General features: G+C 38.5%; 1 protein-coding gene across 3 annotated transcripts; it reads right to left on the bottom strand.

Moving 5' to 3' along the window:
• Positions 1-265: 265 nt before the first annotated feature.
• LOC114882861 (serine/threonine-protein phosphatase 2A 56 kDa regulatory subunit epsilon isoform) lies at positions 266-18,409 on the bottom strand. 3 transcript variants are annotated; one of them, XM_029199975.2, is made up of 9 exons: positions 17,130-18,409; positions 3,364-3,560; positions 3,088-3,282; positions 2,870-3,000; positions 2,676-2,793; positions 2,324-2,599; positions 2,014-2,243; positions 1,703-1,882; positions 266-1,630 (listed from the first exon to the last, which is right to left on the bottom strand). In XM_029199975.2, exons 1-8 carry the CDS (start codon positions 17,266-17,268, stop codon positions 1,738-1,740), a joined length of 1,431 nt encoding a protein of 476 aa, XP_029055808.1. In that variant the 5' UTR covers positions 17,269-18,409; the 3' UTR covers positions 266-1,630; positions 1,703-1,737. The 3 variants fall into 3 exon arrangements, with proteins under 3 accessions (XP_029055808.1, XP_029055807.1, XP_029055809.1); XM_029199974.2 differs by having other exon boundaries at positions 1,734-1,882; XM_029199976.2 differs by lacking the exon at positions 17,130-18,409 and adding an exon at positions 6,022-6,171 and having other exon boundaries at positions 1,734-1,882.
• Between the last annotated feature and the right edge of the window lie 898 nt (positions 18,410-19,307).

Raw genomic sequence — 19,307 nt, 5'->3', positions numbered from 1 at the left:
AGAGAAAGAAGAGAAAAAAGGAATAAAGAAAACATAGGCCACGACAAACTTTAAGCAATCTACAATGTTACCGATGTTCGACTAAGTAGTGATTAAAAAAGAATTAGAGAGTAGAAATAAATTAGACATTCATTTAATAAAGTGTCTATTTATGCGTATAGAACTCTTATGAATTTATCCGTGTTGTTTTCCTCGAGTCACATTACAGCATTTACAATAATTATATATATATATATATATATATATTTATATATATATATATTTCAATTTATTTTTTTTTTTTTTTAATTAATTTTCATGAAGTGGAGATAAACAGTGTACAAGTGTAAATAAAATGTACAATGAGATGAGACAAAACATATTTAACACAAGAAGGATGGAAAAATAAAATAAGATAAATATGTTAGATGTTTCTCAGCTACTTCATGAAAATATGAGCAAGCAGTCACTCATTTGTTAACCATCTATTTTATTAAGAGCTACTATTGTTTATTATTATTATGCAATGGTAAGAAACTTTAAAAACGATCCCACGTCTTTGCGGTGGCCTGTGGGAGCACAGCTCCGAATAAATCTTATGCATTGTATCTCTATTATTTATTATATTTATAAGCAATGGATATTTTGGTACAATTAAATTTTTTATTGTATACTTGCCCCTCGCATCATATTTTTTTTTTATTTATTTTCTTTTTTATTTAAAAAACAACATATATTTTTTTACGTTTGTTTCAATGAATTAAACCTTAATCATTCAATAATATTATTCTTGATATGCTCGTCGCATATCGTCACGGTTCTCTTTCTTTGAAAAAATTTATTCCATTTGCTGCGGGCATGCAGTCAGCACAATGTTAGTATTTGTAGCACATCGGTCTGTACGTTACACGTATTTACCACAGTTTTCATGTATTCGTGTGTGTGTGAATGTGTGACTTGTATCATCAAATATTACTATTATAATATATTGTATTATATATATTTATATATATTTATATATTTACCTAATTTTATTATGTTTTGTTATAGTTATTATTATTAATACGAATATATGATACATTTCAAACAACGCCCCTGCTGGCTCTGTTGGAGGCGAGAATCGGAGTAAGGTGGGTCAGTCATGAGAGGACATTAGCCATTTAGTAACTGAAGCAAATGTCACATGCAAAAATCAATATTATAACAATATACTGTATCTACTCGAATTTACACCTTGATCGTCTCCTCCTACCGAGCGCAGCTGAACCTTAGTTAAGAAGGGACTAACATTCTCGTATTGTGTGCTGACACTGAGTACATTGTACAACTTAAATCATTGCTGTCAAAGAAAAAGAAAAAAATTGGTAAAGTAGAAATTAATGTACACAATAAAAATATTAGAACTCATCAATCATCATTGCGCCAAAGAAGAATAAAATTGCGATTACTGCTCCTTTCATTATTTTTTTCTTCTCCATTTCGCCCTTTTAGGCACAACTAACGAAAGAAATTACATTACGTCAAGAATACCGCCGTGAAACATTTTTTTTTTTTTGCTCCACTAACAACAGTAATTTTTTTGTATGTAGTGTATGGACAATCGACGTAAACTAAGGGCTAATGATTGGGCAGCGTGGTAATGTATTTCCACCTGGAAACAGATTTATAATATTTGATTAGTCAAAGATAATAAGAAATTTAAATTGAAAAGAAAATCAATTACCAGTCGATAACCAACAGAAATAATTACACACCAGCTCAGGGGCGGGCTCGTGTCGAAGCTGTTGTGGCAGGAACTGGATTATTGGGGGGAGGAGGAGCTGTAAGCGCGTTACGTCGTTCTATCTCCAATTCAGACAGTTTCTTCCACAGTTCATCCCTTTCCTTTTCTCTCTTCTTTTCTCTGATATTATAAAATATTTCTATAGATAATGTAAAAAATCTATCGACAAGCTTTTATTTCATGTGTTGTCTTGAAAAAGAAATAACTTCTTTAAACCTTACTTAATTTTCTATTTCTTGAACATTACTTACTTTTGCCTTTCAGACTTATAGCTGGCAGTTAGTTCATCAAAGAGCTTGCTATTCATTTCCATAAATGTTTTTAAAACGTTATAAACAAGAGCGACAATCGTCTGATTCCAATGTTCCTTGCTAATTCTATACAATGCCGGGAACATAATTCCCATTATTACATGATTGTTATCTTCGACTAGAGACATTACATATTCATTATTCCAAAAGAACAATGCTCTTTCAGCGACCTATAATTAAAATAGTTTTAGCGTTGTAAAGTTAAAGCATCATTTCATGAATGACAAAGCTAGATTTATAATTGAAATACCTGAAAGTGCGGCGAAGACACAGAACGTGCAATTTGCCTGAATAAAGGTTCTTGTATTTTAACAAATTGGCTAGGTTCTATCACGTCCAAGATTTCTTCAATTTCACCAAGGAACATTACCTCCTTCTGGCTACACGTTTTAGGCCAGAACTTAAGGAGGCCTCGTATAACTGGTTCCGTTAAGGTTGCATCCTTTTCAAGAAATTGCACCACACAATAAGCTAATTGTGCATGATATAATGATAAACTTTTCACCTTATGTAGTGGTAGCAGCACCTGTCAAACAATAAATGATAAACGATATTTTCAAATGAATTTATAATATCTTCACTCATACATTAACAATTTTTACCTTAACTAAAAACTGCTTGTGCTCGACTTTTAAAGGAAGAGCAAATCCATTTATAATGCTACCCAGAATTTCAAGAAGTTCACCCACCCCATTGAAATGCTCGGTTTCATATACAAACCTGTAACAATGATTAGTTAAGTAAAATTTCATTGTATATGCATACACAGAGCAATGCTTATTATATGTACAAATACCTCAAAAAAATGTTGTTGATTTGTTTACGTATAAAGGCTCTAAGGCCAAGGAACTTCCCATAAATACGATGCAAAACAGTTTTCAAAAAATCTCTTTCTCTAGGATCCTCTGAATCAAATAACTCCAATAACTGAAACATTAAATTCGTATAAAAATAAATCGAATAATAATGACGAATATTGCACAGAAACAAAATAACACATGTTACAAATCATACCTGTAAAACAAACTTTTGGTCAATAACTTTTTTGCCAATTGCTGGTTGAAAATCTGAAGATTCAAGAAACCGTAAAAAGAATTCATAAACCAATTGCAAATGGGGCCAGCTGGCTTCTAGCGTTGGATCATCCTCCTCTGGATCAAAATCTGGATTTTCACTAGGTGGTAATGTGCGAAACAGATTTGCAGAAATCTTTAACAAACACATTATCATATTGAAAAGGTTTTTCTACTAAATTATACCTTACAGATATTGGTTTCAAAATATGTTTACCATTTTAATGATTTCAGGATATACAGGCTCTGTAAGAACCCCTCGTCCAGCTGTGATATATTCCACCAGTTCATTGAGTGTACTACGTTTAATTTCTTTGCCCTTAAGATCTGCCATAGGATCCATAAAATCGAAGGTCACGCAACATTGTCGGAGCTTTCTGATGAACAGTTCTTCTTGCTCCGATGGTGTGACATCTGTAACAAATGATTAACGTCGTTTAAAATTTCTGTTAAATTAAAACCTATTAATTTAATAGTATTATTATGATAATATCAAATGCAACTTTGCTGTAAATACACGGTTCGGCCATTAATATTATCGTTAAGTCGTTCGTAATACTAATCACTTGATGTGCCACCTACGAGATACGTCAATCCCAATATAGTAGGATTAACAGTCTGTGAAGTTATTTTCGGTTTGCTTATGGACTGTGTAACATCTTTAGAATTGACTTCGAACGTTCCAACTACATAGAAATTGAAGCTCAAAAATTTCCTTGCAATTAAACGAAATTCATGATCAGTAACAAAATCTTTCGCAAATTACTAATACGATAAATACAAATGTACTAAAAAAATAAGTAAAATAAATACAGTTTATTATTAAAAAGAAGGAAATAAAATAAAGAGGGACAATAAATAGATAAACGAAATTAATTAGATTGATTAACATTTATTTGAGATAGTTTTTGCGCTTTGCAAATATCATAAAAATATGCATAACATTGATACATTTCTATTATATTGCCGGCAAAATATATCGTACGATATCTTATTGGAGGTTATGTCAAGTAAGGTTATGGTTATGTGCTCATACGACACGCGCGCACCATGCGGTGTACGCGTAGTTATCCATTAGCAGCGCTGTGACCAAGGTGCATAAATTCGTTCGCTACTGTTTTCTTTGGCGTCATCAAAATATTAGATGTTATTTTTCTTCGCCTGTTATATAAACGATAAACAAAATTTTTTCTGCATCATGCTTGATTTAACAACATTGTATTCATGAGAAAATTGTAATCGCATATACCAGGTTGCATATACGCCAACATTTTGAGGAAAACTTAAATATTTCATCAACCGCAAGAAACTATTTCGAACAATGAAAGTAGGCCAACTGAGTTTTGTAAAAAGTAGGGAAAAAAAAATCATGCGTTGAAGCGACATCTTATGGCTTCTGTTTTCTTCGGAATTTGAACGAGAAAATAGCAGCTGTAGTATAAATTACTCAGCTTTATTAGCGTGTTTACTCCTGGGGGTTGATCGTTCTCGCGAATGAAGTTTTCATTCACGCTACAAGGAAAGGAGGACAGAAGGCAGAACAAACTTTATTTTGTCCTTTTTCTTTTATACGTCGGTCCCACTTTACCATTTCACAGTTTCTATTTCTTTTCGACGGTGGCGTATCGATTCAGCCACGTAATGAACTTTAAACTTGCATTTCTGCTGTCTCATTCATCTTAAGCCCTTGATAGAAGTATCAGTTTTTCTATTTTTACTACAAAAGGTAAAGAATTATCGGTAACCGTTGGATAAAAGTTAATATCGTCGAAAAACTCTCGTTGTTCGTTGATCTGTATCAAATTGGAAACTGATAATCAGAAATTGATGATCGTATATATTTTCAGTTACGCGCAAACACGGTTCTTGTGGCTTCCGAATCGTGGATTGCGCTATCGAGAGTAAGATAATTAACGTAGAAGGCCATGACGTTAAACCAATGTCGCCATTTGCTCGTTAAAGCGAACTTCCGCGACGGTGATACTCAATACTCCATTTATCATAGTAAAAAATCGGTGGTTCTTGAAAACAAATCAAAAACAACAATCTGATCAAACAACACCCGTAGGCAACAATCCGTTTAGAATATCAAAACTAATGATAAATATATTTGTTGTAACTATAGAAATGATACTAATAATAGATCCACAATACTTGATACAAGGAAATTGAGAAAGAATGATTGCTTCGTAGATCAAATCCTTCGATACTCAGAGTACGTGTTTGTAATGGATAGCCAGACGGGTTACGGTTGAAGGGGTGCTGAGAGGTGAATGCAAAAACAAGCCAAAAACGTGCACAGCATGCACGCACGATACTAGCAAGAAGCATTAAAGATTCTCTCGCCAGAGATCGCTTTAATCGCGAATCGGGGGAAACGAGCAAGCGGCGACAACTCTATTTCAAGTTTTTATTTAACAAAGTTACTCTTCAATTACGCTGGCCTTTACGTTGCCCCTATACGTACGACGGATTTACGTAATTGCAGAGCATGCTGCACGAGAGAACCGAGATCTCGGATGAATGAAATTTTGAGCCACCGATTTTCGCCGCAATCACGACCGTTAGAATGCCGCTAATAGCGGCCGGTAAAAATGGTCGATAGGTGGCTCTCAACTCGTACACGAAACTCGTTCATTCAAATATTAACTCAATCATGATTTCCGACAGAAAAATCGTATTTGACGTTTCATACAGGGCTTGTGGTTAATAAAAGAGATACAGGAATGTAATTTTCGAAAAAAAAAAAATTAAATTAGGGACATACTTTTCTACATCTATTTGACTTTAATAATGGCGCGTATGAAATTGGAATGAGTGTCTCGTAAGTCACAATCACAGTGCTATCGATGACGTAAGATAAGATATCGATTACTTATCGATAATCGACAGTAGCATCTCGAGACCGCAGCATCCGACATGATACACAATTTTCATCGTATGACTTGCAATACACGTTCCCCCAGCGTATGTAATGATAGAAAGAAAAAAACGATAACGAGTCAATCGGTTTGATCCAACTGGAAATTCCAGTGGAAAGTATACCGCGCAACGAACACGGATATACGCGGGAAACGTTCAGTGTGCCAGAAGCCTCACGCCAATGTGCTGCTAACGATCAATTAACGATCTACTTATTGCGAACGCGTAACGTTATATGTATACGTATCTCGTATACAGTACGAGTGAAATTGCGAGCCGAATATTCCAGCTATGCGACCTTGTGAACGCGTGCGTTTGAACGTCGACCGATGTTTTCAGTACGGTTTAAAAAAGATGGAAAATCTAATTGTGAACGCAGAAGTAGTCGTAACCGTAAGTAGCAGTTCGATCGTACGTCGAATTGGTTCGGACTGATAAACTTTAAAAATATACCTAGCTCGAACGTCTACGTGTGTGAACGCTGACTGAATCTTTTTTCGCCTCGTTTCTCTGCTACTTTCATGGTCGATAGAGATTTCAGTCTCGACGTTCCGATGGTAAAAAACGAACGAGAGAAACAGAGAACAGAGGAGGGAAAAGAACTCTCTCCGTAGGGTTTATTTTCAGGTCAGTCAATGAGTCGCGAGAGCAATAATCGTTGTTTTCTTTACGCGACCGAACAGCCTCGATAATTTCGTATCTTTCTATCCACCGATGTGACCAGAAACCCCTCCTTCATTTTATTTCCAGCCTCGTACCACTGACCGGCATTTTCTCAGAACGTTTTTACTAGAATCGAGTGAACGTTCGTCGACTAATCGAATTCGCTTTATCGATGAGTATAACAATCGCGGGAGAAGGACCCGTGTTCCCTAGTAACTTTGCTTTCCGTGAGTCTGAAGCATGGCCTCAATGAATTTATCGAATTAGGCGAATGCTTCTAGACCTCCCTCTTATGGCGTGTTTCCACGCGATACGTGTACGTGTACAAAACTTCTCTATCTTCTTTTTTATCTGATACCAATTATAATTAAAAAATTAATAATTCCTCGACGTTCGAAACGCTTAACCAATTTTTCTTAACACGCCATACCGGTTAGTCGGCCAAAAGGTGGCACGTGTTTAGAGACGGAAGAAGGAGGAAGAAATTGGTTTGTCACGAACAAGCGTCATTTTCGAATGACGACATTCAGCACGCGAATTGATACCGTGCCCGGAATGAGAGTGCTTGCTACATGTCCAAAACATAATTAGAATTTCACCAGCGCCGCGTCGACTGGTGCGCGGTATAGCACGTCGGAAATGCGATTTTATTATCTGTTATTAGCGGATCGAATTTGCATCATACGATCCAGGGTCGCGCATGCTTCTATCTAATCTATAATCGAATATTCTTCGAACCTAACCCTGTATCACCTGTGGATGCACCAAGAGTTCATAAGGTCATTTTCATGAAAATTTAAGCTTCATATGGATACGCTTCTAAGTGCTATTTTGTACCAATTTCCAAAGACGATTTAGATTTGTTATTCTTTCATCGATCAACCGCATCAAATCAGACGGATAATATTGTACGAGTCAATAAAGGGGTGGAGGAAGACGGGGTAAATCGATGATCGCGAAAGATTCTAAAATAAGAGCAACAAGAGGCTCGGCAGGTTGTACCTGAATTACGTGCACGATCACCTTAGCATGCACGTATTTATAATTTCATTCATAAAGCGATGTACTTTCACGTACTGTTGCCGGCAAGCGTAGTATATCGCTCCCGTGGCCTTGCAACATGAACACGTTTTGCTTTTACGACTATTCGCCCACCGCCACGATTCTTTGATGCGACCAAGGGGTCTCTGCTGGCTCTTCAAGCGACCAACAAAACGATCGCCCCTGTGTGTGTACGCCTCGCTCGATACTATGTACTTGGTCACGATGCAAGCGTTCGAAGAAAAATGTAAATCGTGGTAGATGCTTCGTTACCCTTGCTGGTACATGCTCGATGCAATTAAAGAAAAAAGAATGAATAGTTCAAACAATACCACACTGAGTTTCAAGGGGTTAATAGTATTCATTTTATCCCTCCGGATCCCACCTGACAAGGAATTAATCTTGCCAAAGTGGTTACCGGTAATCCCCTCGGCATTATTCAAAATCATGCGTTGTTGTGCAGATCTATCTCAGCCAAAATGGTGACACAGAAAAACGTAGCCGTAGGTCTGGTACACGGTTCACGAATAACGCCGGAGGCGCAGAGTAAATCACGCTTAAAACGGTGTGTCGTTTATTCCAAAATGGCAGCACCTTCGACACTGGCGCGCTACCGGAAGCGACCAGGAGGAGGCTGCTACGCGTAACTTCCTTTCAAGTTAGGGAGGGGCGTGCTACAAAGCTGGAAAACGTTCCAGAATATTACATCAAAAGGAAGACGAGTAACCTCAAGTAAGAGACAAAAGAGGATCGCAATATGGTGTTTTAATATATCCCCAGGAAAAGAAGAGGAGCTCGAGAGAGAGAGAGAGTTGAAATTTGATACGGTACCAAGGATACGATCGCGAGGTATGAAATCGAGGAAGAAGGCAAGAGGCAAACGAGTAATTCGTGGTTTAGTTAGGGTTTTGCCTTGGAAGCTCAGAGAAAGGGAGTGCGAACACTTGGTATAAACGAAGACCGGAACAAGAACAACGATGAGGATGGGGTTAAACAGAGATGCTAGAAAGTGTATGTGCACTAGACCAGCCACAGAGAAGGGAGATAGGGATAGAGTAGTTGTAGAGAAGAGAAGAGAAGGTAAAGGAGTAGTGGAGAGTGTTCGAGGCAGGCGGTCGCCGGCATTCCGGATCAATACTCCCACCGCCGTCGCTTCTCTGGGGGTTCGTCGGGTGGCCCGGCTCTTTCTCTGTCTCTCCTACTCTTTTTTACCTCCTCTCATTTTCCATTTCTTCTTCCTCTTCTTCTTCTTCAGGGCATACGTATCGAAGATCCTTCAAGTTCGATTTCTTCCATCAGCAATGTATATCGCCATCTTTCTGGGATCTTTGCATTCAATTTTCTCTTCCATCAGCTGCTGATCGATATAGAGATATATATATATATATATCTTCTTTGCTAGTAGAAGAACACAGGAAGCTGTGTGGGTGTGTGTTTTCTTTCAATTCGATAGAGATGTAAGAAAACAAAGATCGACAGGTTGGATACGGTATTACAATATTTTAATGAATGAAGATAAGGTTCGTTTTGAGATAAGAGTCTTGGTTGATTCTCTCGATTCAATTGCATCAAGGGGGTAACGATTGCAAGTCGATTCCAGGATAGAATGCAATGACGGCGCGTGTCGTTACGTAATTCTCATTAGCTGAATGGGACAACGTAATGCGATATCGTCTTCAAGAGCGCATAGAAAGGTCGATGTTCCGATGATGTTACTGTAATTATGAGTTAATTCAATATTTTTTTCTTTTATACAAATTCTTATAAAGCTCCTTTTATGAAGTCCAATTTCATTGTAATTTATATGAAAATATTAAGGAGATTGTGATTAGTAATAATATCTGGGTGAAGAAAACCACTAGTACATATCATAGTAGCAACTTTCTGTTACTATCCTATTATACTTGTCTCGCGATATCGTCTAGCGAATTAACTTCAGGGTTTTCACTTTGCTTCACAACTACGTAGCGAAGCAACAAACGTTATTTTGTGTGTCTACACATTTCTTTCTGTACTATCATTTCTTATTAGTTTTCTGAAGAATTTCCATTTCATATTTTTAATTAATATAATAGATAATTAGTATTTTTACTAATGTAGAAATTCGTTAAAAACCAAAGGGTTTACACACCCCGCGGAGGATTTGAACTCTGATCCTTTGGATTCGCAGTCGTTTACCTTAACCACTAGACTACCACTTGCTCACTGTCATTTTTCCCTTCACAGCCTACTTATACGGCACGGCAATAGTATTTATACTCATTTAATATTTTTATAAAAATCCATGAAAAACCGAGTAATTATATCCTCGGTTTTAGTTGAATTTCAGTCGCCTTTTAATTCGTATCACCAGCAATAACCTTCGTTAATTAGGAAAGCAACGACTACAAAGTTAGCGGGCGAGAATTAACAAGGTTGCAACGCCGAGTCGAGAAACGATACTAAAGAACGCGGCGAGCAACGAGATCGTAGATGACTCTATTAAGATTCTCCTCTATCAACGCTCCTCTACCCTGTTTTTCTCGAGGACAATTAACCGACGTCTAGTCGTAAGCTCGACACGTAATTTGCCGATGTAACAATCGAACAGTTGTTCATCGGTGACCGATGTAATCTCGATAATTGCTCGGACAACATCATAACGGGAGCTCTACACTTCGCTTTGTTTACTTATAAATATTAATTCGTTATTATTCATATTTTTTTTTTTGAATATTATTCTGCTCGAGTTTCAATAAGTGCTCTGAGCGCACGGATAATAATGCAAATTAGGGCGATCGTTTCAAGCGCTTTGCAATATACAATTTTCCTTAATCTTCGCAATGTATTCTTCAGAGAATAGTTAACCGTAATAATCGCTTCTGCCTTAGAACTGCATAGTTATAAAAGTATAACTTCCTCTGGTAGGGGACTCCCTGCTAAAAGAAGATCCCTTTCGCTTTGGTAACTCACAATTCATTCCTAAGTCTTGCTCTTCCTTCGTTCTCCAGTTCATTCACTGTTTAAATATTTTGTTATAGTCACAGGTATCTTCTTCCTCAACAAGATGATCGTTCAGACGGTTGTACAGTGATCCAGAACTCTGTTCGGCGTAGACTCGACGATTCTCGGGAAGAAAGAGAGATTCTTGACCCCTGGTTCTCGTTACACCAGCTACAGCTTAACTCCCATCGAGCGTGTTGCTCGGCAAATACGCTTGGACGGGATCCAATCTTTGATTAAGGGAAAAGGTCTCGATCCTTTCGGTGTTCCACGGATGGCCTGCATCCAACGCGGAGGATGCTCGCAACTACAATGGGGAGCGTGATTGCGGAAGAATCGGGATTCGATTTTCACGGAGGACCAAGAAGCAAATTAAGCGCAAAGTATACGACGTTCCATTTTAATCGACGGCAACGTTATCTTGCAAGTGAACAAATACCTGTTGATCAAGAAACCAATCAAAGGCTACTTAATTAGTAAGCTGAAATATTTAATTACATAACTTGTTTCAAGGTCGATAAACAGCATCAATGCAATGCCAATATACGATCCATACGCAGTTGACAATAAAAGAGGAAGTAAAAATAAGATAAAGCCCCGTGGTAAGTGATAACACAAGTCGAGAATATTTTTTCCCTCCATTTTCTTCGGCCATGTTTACGAACGGTATGAATCGAGAAATGGCTGACACAGAATGAACTCTTCCCCTGTTAGGAAACGCGAACAGAATGTCGAACGAAATCGAAGCCAATTAGCGGAACGTCGAAGGGAATGTTTAAGCGACGCGACGCCATTCGTCGCGTCTATCGACGCCGTTCCGTCGATTCCACTCGTGGATGCACTCGTTCCTCCTCTTTTCGTCCACTGTTCCTGGGACGCCTGTTATTAGGGACAGGCCCTGGTCTCTGCCATAACGACTCGCGTCAATGTCAATGGCAGGAGCAATTAACGCGTTCCCTCGTTTTGTTTACGATTCACAGACGAAGAAAAGAGAGGAGAAGCCAAGTGCACGCGTCACGTTATTAACATAATTATTATCGCCGGAGCGAGTTCGAGAGGATACGTTCTTTCCATAAACTCGAGGCAAATGACGCGATAGATTACGGTAAAACGTCTCGCGGACATCGATTAACGAGAATTGTTTGCGTGTCGAAGGTGACGGTGAAACGTGGCATTTTCAACGAACAGAGGTGTGTCTCTTTATCAAAATGCAAATAAGGGGAAACGTCTTTCTCCGAGTATCAAGAAGATACTCGATACCTAGGGATTCCATTAGGTCGTTGCATATCAAACCAAGTCTTTTCGGGTCTGACAGTAATTTCATGACATAAAAGTATCACAGAATGTTCCACGAAAATGACTATACGAATTCTAATCGACGAGGTAAAAAAAGGAATATTGTTCTCGATACTAATGTAACTTGACGATCACGTTGCTCGCCCACTCTCTACTGGAAAACTGCGCTAGCGATGATCTTGACAATGACCGTAGCGCGATCAATGGTGCTCGTCAATTAGGCGAATCGCGTACTCACTCGCGTTTACGGCTCGGTGGCCAGTGTTGTATCACCGGCCGTTCGTGGACGGCGAATCACGTGGAATCGTGGAAACACCTACAAACTGTTGCTTTCAGTGTCAAACCGGGTGATTCTGTGTGAGAATCTAGAAGAAGGAAAGAGTAAAGTGAAACCCTTTGGTACCGCTCTCCATTTCCAAGAGGAGAATAAAGTATTGGGTCGTTTAAAAAGTTCCTAGTGAATGAAAATATTATTTTAAATTCAAGTCACAATAAATAAGCAAACGTTAGAAAGGAGATTTATTGATTCTCGTCTAATGAAGCTAAAAGTCTTTCCTCAAACCGCGAGATGCTTTTCATGAATTTCATTGAAATACCTATTTGTTACTCGAGCAACGCGCAAAGAGAGTCAAGTGAACACGTTGCTACGGTTATAATATCGTTGAACTAGCTTCGTTGCTGATTCGAACGCGAACCCTTTTATCTCTTTGAAGCCTCCACGCGTTTAGACCAGGTCTCGTTTAATGCAATAACGTTAATGCATCGCGAGCAAATTTTTATTTTCCATCTCGGCAGCCGGCTGCACCCTTGAAACGTTATAAGCCGTTCTGTTGTCGCAAACTTTTATTGTTTTTCAACCGTTTGCCCTCTAGTAATTTTCTGTAGACCTCCATTTTACATCGGTTCTGTCGAAGTGGAAAAGAAAGTAGAAGGGTAAACGGCGAACGGTAGACGGGCAAAATGCGTGAGAACCCTACAGGAAACCGGAAGTGTACGAAATTAGTCCAATTTCGTGCGCGACAAGTGGAAAAACGTTCGCTAGTAGCGACTCATCGTCGCTGGAGGGTACACGCGTGCCGTAAGAGCAATTCTGCATGCATTAGTCTACTTCGAATCTGATTATTAATATAACTAATATCTAAAACGTATTTTAAGTGCCTCGAGTAGCTCAAGAGTAGAAAATATTATTACCAAATAAAAGTAGGAATAATACCCTAGGCGCGTCATCGAGTTTAAACAGATTTCTCAACTGCGATACAAGACGCGCTAACTGTCGATTCCCCTTTAACCCTTCTGCGATCCATTTATTCTGTACATTAGAACCAATCTGCCAACGAATGCAACTTATTATTGCGAATTAATGTATAGAGTATCGCAAGTCAACCTTTGGAAACCTACTGGAATGCAATCTGAAATACTGAATGTAAATTTTTCTTTCATTTTTTTAGAATTGTGCATTCTGAGATTGTAAAATTGTTATGACTGATATTCCTTGTAATTACGCAAAGTTTAAGCCGAATCGGTGAGTTCACGGCCGTACGTTCCCCTTGTTAGATTCTAACAGTTAGAGCATAAGAGGATGCGTTAGGTAATCGATCGCTGAGAGAAAGAATCAGTCAAAAGATGGCGTAACAAACGATTCGTTTTATGCAAAAAAAAAATATGAGGATCTATTAACATTGACGTGATGATAAGCGAGCAAGTGATGGGCAGGTAGTAATCGCAAGAAAAATCATACACATGTTATACCGTTGCTCACGGTACGCGCGAACAGTTTGTTTTCTGCTCGATGATAAATCTGAGGCTTCATATCTGTCAGCAACCGATTACCGAGGATCGTACTGGCCTGTTGTAACATTCGGTGATACAGCACGTACAGATAACGATACGTCTCGATCGTGAGTTCCGAGACGATCCATCGAATACCGTAGGCAATATCGATAACCGTGATCCTTCGATTCGGAGCATGAGTTTAGGAAATTTGGGTTCGTGAATGTTACGTGACGCGCTCAAGTAATTCTAGGAAGAATTTTTTTCTATACTTCAAAACACGTAATATCTAATAAACGAATCTAACTTAATCAGATCACTTAAAGAATAATCTTTTTTAATTTTCTAATTTCAGATAATTTGATAATATAAAATTACTTTCTCCAAGCACCATTCGTAACAATCTTTTTCCCCTATATATATACTTGAAACAAAAAAAAACTTGAAAACAAGGGTCACAATGAAAATCTAATCAAAGGATAAGGCGTTTGTTGATCGAAAACATATAAAACTTTTCCTCCTACTTTACAACACAGACGATTAAAACTTCCAAGGTACTTCGGCTGGGTGATCGCAAAACGTAGGCAGACACCGGGCGCACACCTACGTGTTTCTAAATAAGTCTTATTCGTAGGCTGGCTCTGCAGAGCAGAGACGAAATGCTCGTATTATTATCTAAACGCGATTTTAAACACGTCACTGTCTCTGTATCGTCGTGAATCGAGTACTACGATCTTTCCGTGTAACCATACACCTACGGGACAAAAGGTAATCAATTCTCGTAGGTCCGGGTCACAATTGACCTGATATACGTACGAAGGACTCCCTCCTGCAGCGTTCTGTCTCTGAAAATCATCTCGAGCACCGCAATCGTTGGTACGAGTTCCTTCGTGTACGTAACCAGCCCGAAATATATTTCCTTGCTTTGGTCTTATGCCGCAGACTCTATGCAGTACATAAATCCTGCATGAAACCAGGATTACACACGTTTGACCCTTCTACCGAGATATCACGAGCTATCGCAAAGAACGACGTTTCTTTTATTTTTTATCGTTTCATTAACAGATCGAAGAATTGATAATATTTTTTTAATAAGCTCCTAGTAATTTTTTCTAGTAACTAAGAGTTTGGGTATCCCTAAACGATTACCGATGTTTGATAAGGAGATATCAAACGTTACTGAACGTTATAGGAAAAGGGCTACAATATTTTTGTCAAGAGCACGAGCCTTGTTCTCTACTTTTCATTTATAATCGAAAGTTACTCTTCCATGAAACAGGTGACGTCGCGTGTCGATACGTAAATGCACGTAGACGACGCTCGAGTTGAAAACACGTGCGTAAAGGTTATGTACGCGGCGTACGGGTATGAGACGACGAAGAAACTAATGTAGAAATAAAGAGACAGGAACAAGAAGGAGAAGAGGAGAAGAAGAGAAGCGAAGAAGACGACAGTGTATAAGGGAAGGAGAGACTAAGGACTACCACTGCTGTTTTATTGGCAGAGGTGAACGACACTGCCTACTGCAAGGTGGATGCCTGTATTTCGCATAACCGCTCGACGTTGGAACGTGCCGCGAGTTTATAGGTCACTATATGTATACTGTTTTCAAGCACCACCTCCCATACGAAAATAGTGTAAATTCGTTGAGTCAAGATTGATCCGACGACACGTTAACGCGTCATAGTATGATCCCTCTTTCGAATCAAATCTCATGATTTTAATAAAAATAATCGCAACAAACTGATAAAACGGTCCTCCATCTTTAAATTATATCAATGCTCAAGTATCTTTACTTAAAAAAATGAAAGAATAACGTTGAATTTCTGAATAGTTGATTTATCTTCAAACATCCAAACGGATGCTTGGTTAATTTAAAAACTGTTATTTCAACGGTATATGCAACGGTTCTTTTTCAAAACGAACAATTAATCCCGTATAACCAACTTCCAACTGCAAGAGATAATAAGCTTGTAGAGGTTATGTAAGAGTGATTTGAAGGACGGGCGACAGGGGAACGGCCTAATCAACAAGAACAGAATCAGAATTCCACAGATAATCTGATTTTACGGATATTGTCAGATTGTTGTCAACCTAGAGGGATGTATAAATCGACAAAATAAAATCCCCGACAGGGTAATAGAAATACGTGACGTAAAATGACACGCACATGGCGTAACAGAAATTTGCAAGCACCGATATAAATTCCAGTTTTCAATTCGCACATAGTCATGCACACATGTATTATGTGCATAAAATAAACTCAATTATTTTGAAAAATGTGTAAAAAAACTTGACAACGTTTTTTTATCTTTCGCGTTATGATTATTGATAGCCCTTAAAATTTATATTGCAGAAAAATCAGTCGAGTAACGCGAACTGACCTCTGCTTTGCTGTTCTCATCGATTTTCAGAACATACGTCAATACGAAGTACGCTGGACACGTATTCATAGAATTAAAACTTATCTTCTCGAAACATTCGATAAATCTCAATTTTTGTCATCCCATATCACGATTGTATCAAGTATTTAGAAAGAAACAATAAGATTTCATGCTTAATTCGAACACGCTTTCCCCTCAGATATTTTGAGGTTAGCTTCGGCAACTGTACACCTATCTATACGTATCGAGCAATCTAATGTATAATTCGTGAAAATGACATGAAACTCATATTAGTTATACATTTCATTCATTATTATTGAAGAAATATTAATATTAGAATTGCATTTTGCTGAATATGTGCATGAAATTTATATCAGACTGAAAATAAATCAGTATTGGAATCATTAACATATTACTTAGTAACTTTGTTTACTACCACAGACAGTTGCATTTCATTTGTACATTATGATTGCTCGATACAAAAAGAATAAATGAGTTATTAGCTATACAAATTCAATAATGTTTGAACCTAATGATATCAAGAAGCAGACAGTTTAAATTCTCACATCTTGGTGTCAGTAAATAAATTTATTTTGATATACTAGTTCAAGTGAAATATTCATTCTATTATATAAGAGCAATGAATCATAAGTGTGATAAAAATATAAAAACAATAAGTACTAGACAAATTGTCATACTTGAACCACATACTTTGTGGTTCAACTATAGCTGTACAAAAAAATGCTCACTGCAAGCTATTACTGTTGTTATTTAAAAACCTATAAGGTTTGAAAAAGAATAAAGCAAAGAAAGTATCTATTTTCATAAATTCTATTGCTATACGAGTCATTATTATCTTTCTGATGTTATTATTGAAAATGTAATAGAGAGAAGAATAAAAGTAAGTTATGGAGTTATAACTAACCTTTGAGCTGCGGTAACTGCTGAAGCTCAACATCTTGGGAGTTACGGTATCGTGATGAGCCCTGTGATTTTTTGTTTTTTTTCTTGAGAGATCTCTTGGCGAAGGGATCTATCCGGTCCACAAAAGTCCCTGACGACATGTTGAGATTAACAGAGGCACTGTGAGAGCTGGAGGGAAGTGGAACACTGGAGGTACTTTCGTGCCTCGGCTGCACTTTTCCGGCGTTGGACGCGACTAAAGATTGCGTCCACCCCGAGGAAGCCGCATTCCGCGTCGACGAGGATGAACGCACTACACTCACAAGGACAAAGTAGCACTACACGATTACAAAGCGCACGTGGTGTGTTTGGAATCACGGTAACCTACTGTTCAGATGTTCCTGTGGCAGAGAGGGGTGAAAATTGATAGTGATGCGTGCATAGCACGAGGAGCTTTTCCGTGTAATAGGGCAGCGTGCTAATAGAGAATGCTTGTCAATCGAGCAGATCCACCGAGTTCACAAATTGATTGAATTTTCGGAAGAAATTGCCGACTCGTTTATGTATCGGCCGAGAAAAGGGGCGCGATCGCTTGTTAGGCGTTGTCACACGCGAACGCACGCCCCGTCGTACGTCGAATCTCCCACCTACACTGTGCAACACAGAAGCGGCACCGTGTCGTTCCTTGATCGTATGTGGATTACACGTTACCTGAAACCACCGGTGCCTTTATTTGTAGCTTCGTTATTCTTCAGTTTTTTCGGTTCAAACGAAATATATGATTCACAGCACCAGAGACCGTGAACGGCTGGCAGGCTTACTCCACCGTGCTTGCGTGTCGGGTACCGAGTCGCTAAAGAAGCACCGTTACGAAATACCTCGTAGCTCGTCTGCAGGCGGTCTCTCGCCGCGCGAAATCTATCTTCCACAGGATTTATCTTGTTTCCGTAAGTGGTAGCCGAACTTCGTTCGATCAGTTAAACGCACACACTCATTTAAACGCCGCGATGGGGGACACAGAGGCTTGAACAGCTCTCGGCCGCCATCAGCTGCTCGGACCGACGAGCTTCTTTCATTTTTGCCGAAACGACCGACAGACCGTCAGGCATTAAGCCCTGCCGAGACGTCTTCCAACATCGTACGTTTTATTACGTGCAACACAAGCCACTACAATTTCGGCATCTACCGTACGTAAAATTTAAATGAAAAAGAAAAAAGGATCTTTGCACCGTCGCCCTCTTCACTTATTGAAAACCCGTCAAGAGGTGCCTTGTGTGCCTGAAAATAGTAATGTGCACTCGGCAATCATCGGCCGGAGATTGCCGATCAAACACGACTACGTACGAACGTTCTAGATCGCGCTACTTTACAAATCTTTATCATTTGTTATTTTATTATTATTTTTTTATTAGGAATATTTGAATTTATATTTAAGCGATCATACTATCAATAATATTTAAAATTAATGACTAAAAAACATCCGAAACTATTTAATTGCTGTTTCTTATTCGTACAGCGTTGTTCATTATTCCCTACTTCCATGTCTATGAACGTGCCTTAAGGTGATGCAAACGTTGAAAACTTTATTGACAGTCCCTAGAAAAATTCCTAGAAACGAGTTCTCAAATTACGTCGTCATTATTGAACAGATTGCAAAGAAATTTGAGGGACGTGTTCAAAAGGCCCTAAAGAATGTTAATCTGGTCTTTATATTACCCAAATAGTCAAAAAATTATAAAATATTGAAATTGATGTCTGTCAACGGTCAGGAAAATGGCGGATCCCGAATCATCTGCGTTCATTTATTCGTAATATAAACATTTCTGCGAATCGTATATCCAAATGGGTACCAGAGAGCCATTCTTCGGGTCAGATAGAGCAAAACGAGCACTCAGGGGATGATGTACAAGCCTCCGTTTAGAAAAATAGTGAGAACTACGATTTCGTTCATTTTTTACTGAAAAAAGACGTCAAAAAGGTAAAACAGACCACCAATTTAGTTCCTCGTTTTTTCTATAGGGCGCAGTTCATTCGTTTTCTACTGTTCGACTGCTTTACCGACGCGAAATTCAGAGTTCGGCCTCGACGCTTGCATTGCCTCAAGATGTATATATATATACCACAGTTCACCAAAGTCCATAACTGCGAAAAGACCAGTTTTCGTTCTTTACGCATCTCCAGTACGCATCTTCGCCCTGAT

This window comes from Osmia bicornis, chromosome 15 (genome assembly GCF_907164935.1).
Source record: "Osmia bicornis bicornis chromosome 15, iOsmBic2.1, whole genome shotgun sequence".
Classification (NCBI taxonomy): domain Eukaryota; kingdom Metazoa; phylum Arthropoda; class Insecta; order Hymenoptera; family Megachilidae; genus Osmia; species Osmia bicornis.
This window is presented reverse-complemented; position numbering and strand designations above follow the sequence as displayed.